At 36.6% G+C, this 12,265-nt stretch overlaps 1 protein-coding gene across 4 annotated transcripts in view; it reads left to right on the forward strand.

The window, feature by feature from the left end:
* Positions 1–12,265, forward strand: part of galnt1 (UDP-N-acetyl-alpha-D-galactosamine:polypeptide N-acetylgalactosaminyltransferase 1) — a 111,770-nt gene that overhangs the window by 92,443 nt on the left and 7,062 nt on the right. For all 4 annotated transcript variants that reach the window (XM_073872146.1, XM_073872148.1, XM_073872145.1 and 1 more), the window contains 6 exons: positions 1,219–1,389; positions 5,102–5,219; positions 6,863–7,043; positions 7,484–7,621; positions 9,318–9,418; positions 9,520–9,654. In XM_073872146.1, coding sequence (XP_073728247.1) covers positions 1,219–1,389; positions 5,102–5,219; positions 6,863–7,043; positions 7,484–7,621; positions 9,318–9,418; positions 9,520–9,654 — 844 coding nt within the window. The remainder of the gene's footprint in view (positions 1–1,218; positions 1,390–5,101; positions 5,220–6,862; positions 7,044–7,483; positions 7,622–9,317; positions 9,419–9,519; positions 9,655–12,265) is intronic.

A 12,265-nucleotide genomic window follows, 5' to 3' on the forward strand; every position in this document is an offset into this window, starting at 1 on the left:
CGGGTCTGATCCTCTGTGGTGTTGTCTTGCCGCAGGTGGCCTATTGGGGCATCATTTGTAGAAGAACGCTGAATTAAGGAAAGAAGTGGGCTTGCAGTGTTTGTGTGTGTGTGATCCATCATCATTGCCACTGTTAGCATCACAGTGGGCTGCTTCGTGCTGATTGATGACACAAGTTTAGCAAATGTCCCCTCTGATCTGCGTCTGCATCTGTTTGAGCACAGAGAGGTGTGTGCCTGAGCATGTGTCAGCTGTATTCGGAAATAAACAAGAGCTAATCGCTTACAGACCAGACTCATTTACATTGCTAAGATCGTATTGGCCTATGCAGTGAAGAAGAGTGTTCCTAATAAAACTTTGTGTGTGGTTCAGGTTTTAGCTATCAGATGTTTCCACAGGGATATTAAAACCTAATATCAGCTACATTGTGGAGACCAGGCAAGGAAAAAGGGCTTAGTAAACAAACGAAAGAATGTCTTAATGAAGGTTTAGGATTAGAGACAGGATTAGCTCAGTATATACTTACAAGTAGCAAAGTCTCTAGATATTATAATAGTGTTTTAACATGATGTTATCATAGTACAACAAACAAAGGCTTTTTGGGAATATACTATTATATATGCATATACTCATGGAGGTTCACTAAAAATATCATGGTACCAAATGTGATTACCATGAAACATGAATTACGATGGGGCGGTTTCCCGGACAGGGTTTAGATTTATCCAGGACGATGCATTAGTTATATTAGGACGTTTTTACAAACAAACCTTAAAAAAACAATACTGGTTATGTCAGTACAAGGTGTTTTAAAATTAAGGCAGCTCAAACATGCATTTTAGTCTGGGAATATGATAAGCCCTGTCTGGGAAACCGCCCCTAAATGTGTCATGTGACCCTGTCTGTGTAATCCAGGTTAAAGGTTAAAGTCTCATAATGTAATTATGATATTAGGAGCATCAAAGTTTGATTTTACTCATTGATTTCACTTCAATTTCAATCTTTGACATGACCTTACTCAGTCAGTATTAAAGAGATCAAGGTTATTTTTCACAGAATGTTCTTTACATTATGTTGGATAATTGTATGGAGCTGGATTTTTGTGTGTATTGACACCATTAATGTACCGTAGTACCAACAGTACTTTTTTCATAAATAGACAAATGAAGTCAATAAAAAGTCCATAACAGAAAAACAAATGTGTGTGTGTTATCACAGGAGAACTGTTGTGTGTCCCATCATTGACGTGATCAGCGATGACACGTTCGAGTACATGGCGGGTTCTGATATGACATATGGAGGCTTTAACTGGAAGCTGAACTTCCGCTGGTATCCGGTACCACAGAGAGAGATGGACCGCAGGAAAGGAGACAGAACTCTGCCTGTCAGGTAATTCACATAATAATGAACTGGAATTCAAATCCAGCGCACCATTGGACACTGTGTTTGACCATAAGCACTAGGTAGGGGAGAGCGCGGCACAACCGAACGCTTTTTGACTCTGGCTTTCGTTCGAAAAATATTTAAGTTGGATTCATAATTTTTTTACACAATCAACACAAATGAACAATTAAAAAGTTTTTTTGTGGGACCTACCGTTATCATACAATTACACCGAAAGTGACAGAAGTGAAAATGTTACAACTTAGACCATAGGTGGGGTTCGTGGTAAAAAAACAGAGGGTTTGTTGTAACAACTGCTAGAAATTTACTTTAAACACAAATAATTCAATAAAATAATTCGGTTTACATACTAAAGGTGGATATTGTTTATATATCTACCTATAATAGATATATATCCACACATTCATTCATCCATGATCCTTCATCTAACCATCCTTGCATCAATGCATTTAAATTGATTTTTTCTAAAGGGCTGCACAATTAAGACGAAAAAAAATCATAACTGTGAGTTATTTCCCCTGATATTGTATTAACAGTTAGCATTTTGATGAATAGCATTTACATTGTTTTCATTTCATTATCATTGTATACCTGAGACTTAATTGGAACACTGTGTTACAACTAACCCTGCTGTATAAAAATCCCAGCTATTAGCTGCAAGAGTTGCTGACATGTTTCAAAATGGTTTTATGTTTTAGGTAACAAGACAGTGATAAAATAATATAAGGTTGGATTTGGTGACTTACACACCCAACTCGGAAATCATAAAAAATATAAGATGAATAAATTTACTTTTATGCCTCCAAAACACTTTTAGTTCAATAACACATCAAAACTTTTCACAAATTCACAGCAGATCATCTTCTGACAGTTTACATAAGAGCATTTCCGTTTTAAACGGCATTTTAAAATGAAAACGATCCTCGTTTATACTGGCATTTTAAATAGAATCTTCATCCACACTGTACACGACCATAAACGCATGAAACATGACCAATCACGTAACTGGGCATGCGCATAAAATTGTAAAATAACTTATTACTCTAATAATAGCTTACCTTTGAGCATTCATTTCATGCAGCCTAAGGGTGTGCGATATTGACAAAAATTCAAACCTGGATCCTTTGCCGGCAACTACAACAGACACTATTTTTGAACCTATAAAAATGTGTTTGGGAAAGTCTTACATTGTTCTAACTTCCCACCTACAACATATTAATATGATTAATAGGTTAATGTTAATGTTATAAACCAAACAAAAAGGTCTTTATGATTTAAAAAGGAAGCATTCAAGTGAACAGTACTAAAGAGTAGCGAACTTGAAGCAAAAAAATTCAGCAAATGCAAACTTCAATCAGACATAATAAAAGGTGAAGTATAGCTTTAGCCTACAGAAATGCTAATTGCTTTAAAGGAATATTCCATTTTCTTAAAAGAAAAATCCAGATAATTTACTCACCACCATGTCATCCAAAATGTCAATGTCTTTCTTTTTTCAGTCGAGAAGAAATTATGTTTTTTGAGGAAAACAAAGCCGGATTTTTCTAATTTTAATGGACTTTAATAGAGCCCAACATTTAATGCTTAACTCAAACTTAACAGTTTTTTTCAACGGAGTTTCACAGGACTATAAACGATCCCAAACGAGGCATAAGGGTCTTATCTAGCGAAATGATTGTCATTTTTGACAGGAAAAGTGGGGAATATGCACTTTTGGACCACAACTTCTCGTCTAGATCCGGTCGTGATGCCCCAGCGTGACCCACGCAATACGTCATCACGTCAGGAGGTCACGGATGACGTATGCGAAACTCCGCCCCAGTGTTTACAAGTGTGTTGAAAGAGGACCGTTCCTACGTTGTTGTATGTCAACTGATACTAATTAACGTCTTTGTGTTAGTTTATTGTTTACAATGGTCCGCAAATGTGCGTTTTATATATGTAACACGTGACCTCCCTACGTCACTACGCATTTACGTTAGGTCGTGCTGGACTGGTCCTAGACGAAAAGTTGTGGTTTAAAAGTGCATATTTTTTATTTTTCTTGTCAAAAATGACAATCGTTTTGCTAGATAAGACCCTTATACCTCGTTTGGGATCGTTTATAGTCCTTTGAAACTCCGTTGAAAAAAACTGTTACGTGTTGAGTTATGTGTTGGTCTCTATTAAAGTCCATTAAAATAAGAAAAATCCTGCAATGTTTTCCTCAAAAAACATAATTTCTTCTCGACTGAACAAAGAAAGACATCAACATTTTGGATGACATGGTGGTGAGTAAATTATCTGGATTTTTCTTTTCGAAAATACTGTCTGACCAATAACAATTCTCCCTTCATATTGGCCTTTACAAAGCCCTATATGGCGTTTAAAATTACAGTCTATCTTTCTTAATAAGCGAACTAAATTTTAACAAAACATAAACAACATTACAACAATATTCAAATCCAACAATACTCACACATAAATATAAAACAGACATTATCTATAAGGATACATCTAATATAGCGTTTATAATAGCTGGTTGGTAGATGTTTACTATTTTTGGCAAACCTCCATTGCAAACCTCCATTTACCTGAATAAAAATAATTTTTACTTTGAAAATGATGCGCTGTCACGTTAAAATCAGCTGTTCGTTTACATAAGACTCTGTCTTTGTTCATTTACACTGCAGCGCAACCCCGGAGTTCTCAAACTAAAACAGGGTCTGCAACGTTTGTGAACGAATCTGTTTATGAGGGTCGAAAACGGTGGTGTAGTGTAAATGAAAGGCGTAAACGTATCAAAAGTAACACGTTTTAAAGGATAAACACATTAATGTAAACATTGCCTAAGAGAAAAAGACCAAAAGCACAGACTGTATAAATATGTAAAGTAGCTGTATTACAATTAACCCTATGTTAGTTTGTGCCCCGCTTACCTCTACTGAGAGGCATTTTATATTTCTTATATGGCATTTTAAGAGCATCTCAAAGCTATGAAAAAATCAAAGTGCTGTGTGTGTCCCAGCCCTTTAGCTAAGCGTTCTGCAGTTAACACAACGTTTTTTAATCCACAAAAGCATTTTGCCAAAGGGAGAGACTGTTACCTCCTCACCTCATAACTAGCACCTTCTCCACAGGAACATAGTAGCTGTTAGCCTTTGCTGTCAGATTTCTTAAAAGAACCTATATTGTTCAGAAGTGCAAATGTTGTTTTCATCGGAAAGTAGTTCTGACGCTTAGTAGTACCCTGTTTTCTATGTATTTTTGTATTTTTGTTTTCTCATTTTCTTCGCCTCCTGTTACTTCAGAGCTTGGTTTTCGGAGGCACAAAGCAGCGTGAAACAAAAAGAGAGCAAAACAACAACAGGTTCTTACTTGAGAGAAAAACATGACTGGGAATAAGACATGCTGCGGGGAAGATATGGAAGGAAAACAGGAAAGAACAGAGAGCGCCTGCTGAGGCGAAGGACCAACAGAAAACGAAACGAGTTTTAAAGAGGACGGGAAATATATTTTTGCCGTAATAGGCGCATATAAACATGCCACTTCCATTGAATATCTCATTCCTCCGAGTGACACGCAGATTTGTGCTCGCTCTTGACTGTGAGAACCAGAAAGATGAAATTGCTTTATGAGATGCGATCGCATCCCTCAAGGGCCCATTTTACGTGACGGAATTTAACCACGTCTTTCTCTTGCTTGTATTTCTCTGCAGGACTCCCACTATGGCGGGTGGTCTCTTCTCTATAGACCGAGATTATTTTCAGGAGATTGGCACGTATGATGCTGGCATGGACATCTGGGGAGGGGAGAACTTGGAGATTTCCTTCAGGGTCAGTAAAACAACTGGTTGTATCATTCAGCCACCACTACAGTACACACAGTATCTTACCCATAATTCCTTTTGTCTTAACGTTGTGATTTGAAATCGGAAATGCATTAAAACATTATCATACCAACAATATGCCATTTGTTTTGATCATTAGTACTGCTGGTGGTGATATTAGATAGCATTCAATATTGCAGCATGATTGTGAGAGTAATTTGTGATTCTGGACCACTGAACCACTTAGAAGTCGTACTGTATATTTGTACGACTTATATGGGTCAAAATTATAGATTTTTATGCCAAAAATCATTAGAATATTAAGTAAAGATCATGTTAAATGAAGATATTTTGTAAACTTTAAATCAATTTTCTCAATATTTCGATTTTTTTGCACCCTTGTCTTTAAGGATTTTCAAATAGTTGTATTTCTCATTCCCCGCCAGCCATTTTTTTTTAAAGTTGCCCGCAAGCATTTTTTGTGATTTTCACAAATGTTTCACAAAATGCTTTCCAGGAAAATTTATTAGGGCTGGGAAAAGATTAATTGCAATTAATCGCATACAAAATTAAAGTTATTTTTTGCACAATATATGTGTGTGTACTGTGTGTAATTATTGTGTATTTTTAACCACACACACATACATATATCCATGTCAGATAATATATAATATAGAATATATATTTAAAATATATATATATATGCACATGTAAATGTTTCCTAAATACATACATGAATGTGTGTGTATTTATATGTACATAATAATTACACACAGCAGACACTCATATATTATGCCAAAAATCACTTTATTTTGTATGTGATTAATCGCAATTAATCTTTTCCCAGCCCTAACATTTATATACATTTTCTAAAAATATATAAACAAGCAAAAATACCAAATAAAAGAACAGACCCTCTGCTTTCATACAAACAATAAACAAACAAACAAAATGAAAAAAGTTTCATCCAATCTATATTTTTTCTCTGCTTATAAACTCTTAAATATGGGTATTTTTCTTTAAAAAAATTTTTTTTGCAAAAAGCTGAAATAATTGCATTTTTGTAAAGGAATTTTGAGGGAGATCACATTCAGAACTATCAAAATTAGAAAATCACTTTTTTTGCTTTGGTTTTTTAATAAATTGGGTAAGTGGGAATTTGGGAAAATTGTGTTATTACATTTTAACATAAAACCTCATCAGAAGCACTTTTTTATGCAAATGTTTTCTCTTAATTGATTTCTCGTCAATGGCAGGGAAAGAGTTAACAAACCATATACATAAATGTAAAGCTTATTTATTCAACTTTCAGGTGATATATAAAGCTTAATTAAAAAAAATTAACCCTTAGTTATGACACATATGTGACCCTATCTGTAAAAACCCAGCTAACGTCATTTTTTGTGATTTACTGGTTTCTACTTAAAATCGTCCTGCACAGTGTAAAGAACATTCGTAAAATATGAACTTGATGTCTTTAATATCTGAGTAAGGCCATTTCCACAATTTAGATTAGGAGACTTTAGCTGGGATTTCACAGACAGATCTTAAATACGTTCAGCTATTTTGGCCCATATTACGTCAGGCACTGATATTACCTTCCCAGTCTGCTTGACCAATCAGATTAAAGAACTGTAACTCTCTCATCAGATCTGGCAGTGCGGAGGAACGCTTGAGATCGTGACATGTTCTCACGTGGGTCACGTGTTTCGTAAGGCCACTCCTTACACGTTCCCCGGTGGAACTGGACAGATCATCAACAAGAACAACAGACGACTGGCCGAGGTCTGGATGGATGAGTTCAAGAACTTCTTCTACATCATCTCACCTGGTCAGTTGCACACATTCACATGCAGCACATGTCCATAATAAACACACACTTGAAAATATCCTTGTGTTTCTTTAACCGCTCGCTCTCGTTATCCTTTTGGCTTTCTGCCTTTCCGTTTCTGTGTCTGTCTTTTAAAGAGACAACTGTGTGGATCAGCAGTCCTAGGCCGTGGAGCGGTATTGACTCAGATGTTGGATAATAGATATTAACATCACTGTCAATAGTATCCAGTGCAGCTCAGCTATCTGTCTGACTGTTTATTGTGTTCTTTCCTTCTCTTTGTGGATGTTTCTGTTGAATCTCTCCCGCTTGTCAGTGCTGCGAGGCAAACATCACTATTGCTCATGCTCAGACAACCCCTCCCAATCATAAGTATTCAACTTCAACTCCTCCTACTACTTACTATTTTCTATACTTATGTGTGTTTTTGTTTATGGCAGGTGTGACAAAGGTGGATTATGGAGACATCTCGTCCAGAACATCTCTGAGACAGAGGTTGCAGTGTAAGCCGTTCTCCTGGTACTTAGAAAACGTCTACCCGGACTCCCAGATACCACGGCACTTTTATTCATTGGGAGAGATCCGTATTTCACACATCACACACACACATTGAGAGCGAAAGCATTGCGTAGTGCAATAAACAGATTTCTGTTTAAAATCAGGTGTGAATTGGCAAGCGACACTCGTTTTTTTTTCCACATGGTTTCCATTCTGTGTCACATAGATTAATTGGGCTTTTTTATTTTGGGTCAATTTATTTGGGAAATGAGAAACATTTATTCTCTCACTGTCTCCTCTCGTCTGTCATCAGCTTGTTTCCTGTCCCGTCTCTCGCCTCCTTGTTTCATTCCATCTGTCCATCTTTACCTCTCTCTCTTTTAGACAATCTTATGAATTAAACATGCGTGTCATTTCTGATGTCTTAGACTCGTTTTCTTTGAGTCTATCTGCTTGAGTCTGTGTTCGTCACCGAGTCGCTTTATGTTAGCTCATCGCTGTCTCTTCTTTCCTAAAGGTGACATTAGCTTGGTTTCCATCACACTGATTTTTGAAGTATTGCATAAGAAACTGCAAATTTCTAATAAAAATCCCTTAACTTGCAAAAAAGTTTTTACACTTCCTTGAGGTGGTTTTCGACTGGTGCAAAAATGAGTTAATGCGAATAATTGGAGATGGAAACGCATTTGCAGAATAAATTCTGACAGTATGCGCGCACTTCTGATGATGAGAATTGCGTCATGCAAGACATGGATCCTCGCATACGCATAAAAAATAGTTCGGCCTTTAGAACAAGAAAAGTTATGGTTGATGTGTATATAACTCACTAGTTTGGATAATAGCAGTGATCTGTCTCCACCATTTTAGTATTGTACACAGGATTCCGAAGGGTCCTTGAAATCCTTGAAAGTTTGTGAAAGTTTGAAAAAATCAAGGCCCTGGGAAGTTTTTGAAAATATACATGCATAGATACAGGTCATTGAAAGTGCTTGAATCTATTTTATGCGAGAAGTTTTCTGGAGAAAAAACATATTATTCCCTGTGTAGTGTAGGATAATATCATTAAAATTCTAGACTTTTTAAGCACACATGCTAAACTGTTCGCTTTAAATGCTTATATCATCATGTGAATGTTGATTCATACCAAAATGCTTTTTTGCCTAGTAGTGTTTGACAAATGAAAACGTCTCGGGTTATGTATATAACTGTTGTTCCCTGAGAAGGGAACGAGACGCTGCGTCTCCCTTCCCATACTTCCTGCGTCCCTGTAACGCCGTCTTTGGCAAACGTTCAGATAGCGATATACTTCCTGGCTCCCGCGTCACCCTGTCTTTGTTGTTAAGCCTCACCATTGGTTGAATTTGATATACACATTCAGACGCAATTACTCTTGGAGGCATCCCCAAATGTCACTACAGTGACACAGCGCGAGTTCCCTCGAAAGAGAACTGTAACAATGTATCTTTTAAGGTAACATAATGTAACCTTGCTCTCACTTGAAATGTGTCCCCACATTTAGTCCTTTAATTTGAGGTTATTGGACCCGGAAAGTCATTAAAAGGTCTTTGAATTTTAAGTTAAAGGTGTAGGAACCCTGTGTACACATCTACACGTATTGATTGGCACAGTTGTCTTTCAGTTTATCAATACTACATCACCCGGAGTTTGATAAGCTTTTGGTAATTAAGCACGCTTGACACCGAGAGCAAGACGTGACTCTGTTTATTCATGCGGGAGAGCTGTTTACTGCATCTGATCTATGTGCATGATCTGTCCAGATCCGTAATGTGGAGACTAATCAGTGCCTGGACAACATGGCAAGAAAAGAAAATGAGAAAGTGGGCATTTTCAACTGTCACGGAATGGGCGGCAACCAGGTCAGTCACTCGCTTTTTTTCTCGCTCGCAAGCTGACGGTGATGTTTTACGACGACTATGGAAATGACATTGACGTATTGTGACCTTTGCCGTCTGCTCAGGTTTTCTCCTACACTGCCAATAAAGAGATCCGAACTGATGATCTTTGCCTGGATGTGTCGAAACTCAACGGCCCTGTCATGATGCTCAAGTGCCATCACTTGAAAGGCAACCAGCTTTGGGAATATGACCCATTGGTAAGTATTTGTGTGTGTGCGTGTGTGTGTGTGTGTGTGTGTGTGTGTGTGTGTGTGTGTGTGTGTGTGTGTGTCTGTTTAGACTTCAGATTTTCTGTTTAGATTTTGTGCATTTATTCATCAGTGTTTGAAAAAGTAATCAATACATGTTAAACTTCTCAGGAAATAGTTTCGACTTTGGACAGTTTTTCAGAACAAATTGAAATTGGATTTGCTGTAATGCTCTTACATAAGAGTGTAGGGCCAAGCCATTGCACTGGGGTGAAGGTTAAAGGTGCACTGTGCAACTTTTACAAGGATTTCTTGACAGAAATGCAATATAATATACATAATATAACTATATTTTTAGTGGTGTATAAAAATTTAGTGCTTTTTTGACAGTATAGTGTCCCCGTCACTATACTGGGGTGTTATGACCCACACAGACCACAGGGTCTCCCATCCAAGTACGGACCAGGCTCAGCCCTGCTTAGCTTCAGTGGGCAAGCTGTCTTGGGCTACAGGGTGATATGGCTGCTTATAACTCATCTAGTAGAGCATTGGGTAATGCTTTACTTCAAGGGGTGTTCATAAGACTGACATGACACCTTCATAATCATGACATGACATGTTCCATGAACATGAAGGAGATTTTATGCACATTTATGACATTTGTCATTAAGTGTCATTCGTTGAATTATGTCATTTTTAATTCAAAGATGACATTGTTTGAGATTTAACAATGTCAAGTTTGAGACTTGACATTAACCAATACATCATAACTTGTCATGACAACTTGACATTACCAAGACAACATTACTGACCACTTTTTACCAGTGATACAAATTAAATTTGTCATTAAGAGTTAATACTCTGTCAAATAGTTTTATAACAGCGTCATGAATATTTTTCTTGACCTCAACTATAGTGGTACAAATATAATTTGTCATTAAAATGTCATTAAGTGTTAATACGCTGTCAAATAGTTTTATAACAACATCATAAATATTCTTCAGTACATAATTCCTCAATTTGTTTAATAAATAAAATCAAAAATCCAATAATAATAATTAAAATTGGTAAAATTATTTTTGATTGCATTTGGAGACCTAAAATTAAATGAAAACAGTACAATAATGGGTTAAGCCATTCAGTGTTGGGTCCATATAGCTGGAAATACAGAAAAATGAAACATAAAATTAATTGAATTAAATTATTTAAATTAATTAAATTAACGTATTTGTTTTTTTGTGTTGTGCACAAGAGTATTAACACTTATTGACATTTAAATGTAACGTTAACCCATAAAGCTAGGTCGTTTCCTAAGTTTCATAATTATTCTGTTATGTCATGTTTATGAAAGATTTATGACAAGTTATGATGTATTGGTTTATGTCAAGTTGTCATAACAAAGACAATTCAAACAATGTCCTCTTTGAATTAAAAATGACATAATTGACACTTAATGACAGTCATAAATGTACATAAAATCTCCTTCAGGTTCATGACACAGGTTATGTCATGATTATGTAGGTGTCTTGTCAGTCTTATGAACACTGCTTCCAGTAAAGTGTTACTGAGCATTGCGTGAGTGCAAAGGTCATCGGGTTTGATTCCCAGGAAATACAAACTATATACTGATAAATAAATGTATTGATCAACACAACATTTTTATGTTCAGTCTGGCAGACTCTTTAATCCAAAGTGACGTATGCACTGTGAGGACACAAGGACACCAAAATTGGAAAAATCTGTCCAGTAAAAAGTTTGCGTTTTTTTACCAAAACAGAACATCTAAAACATAATTGCTAAATGTTTGTGTGTACATGTTGTTTGATCCCATGCTGACCCCCAGTATGTTACAACTCTAAACGTTTATTGTGTGATATTGAAAATATAAAAGCATGAGCGCTCCCAGTAAAGACAACAAAGATTAAGCAATATAACATGAATAAAACAAGTCTGCTCATCCATAATGTATATTTATTTCCCATGGCCCTCCACTGATCCATGCATGCGTGTGGGCTTGTAACTCAACAATTTTCTCCTCTAAGGTCTTGCTTGCCTCATATATGTCATATAACATCAAAACAGTCAGCTAGCCCTTTGAAGCTATTTGTCTACAGGGTGTGTAGTCACCGTTGCCTTGACATGTGAAGAGTTTGGTTCCAAAACGCGATAAACGCCATTTTTGAAAAAAATGAGTTACTGCCAAAATCAGTATTATATCAGGTCAGTAGTTAAAAGTAAATAATACATTTTACGCAAAATCCAATACCCGCCGTGATATTCTGTCATCTTTTCTCCCTTTTTTCCCAAAATGCGACAAACGCCACTCCTGCTTTTTTACAGAAGGCAATAAATCCATTTCTGATATTACAGCGGACCATTCACGCAATGTAAACAAACATGCCGGTGCGCTGAGTACATGGAGTCCTAGTTTTCCTCATCTACTTTGTACTTCGTGATCAACAAACAAAACAAAATAATACTTTAATAGCATTGATAAACCTGTGATGGTTTTCTGTGACGGGAAAGAAACGTAAGCCATCAACAGCTAATAATTTCCGCGAGAGGCACTCGGTTGCTTGTTCTCCAGACAGCATCAAGCTTCTCATGCTAAAACATTGTG

The sequence above is a fragment of the Misgurnus anguillicaudatus genome, chromosome 10 (genome assembly GCF_027580225.2).
Source record: "Misgurnus anguillicaudatus chromosome 10, ASM2758022v2, whole genome shotgun sequence".
Lineage (NCBI taxonomy): Eukaryota > Metazoa > Chordata > Actinopteri > Cypriniformes > Cobitidae > Misgurnus > Misgurnus anguillicaudatus.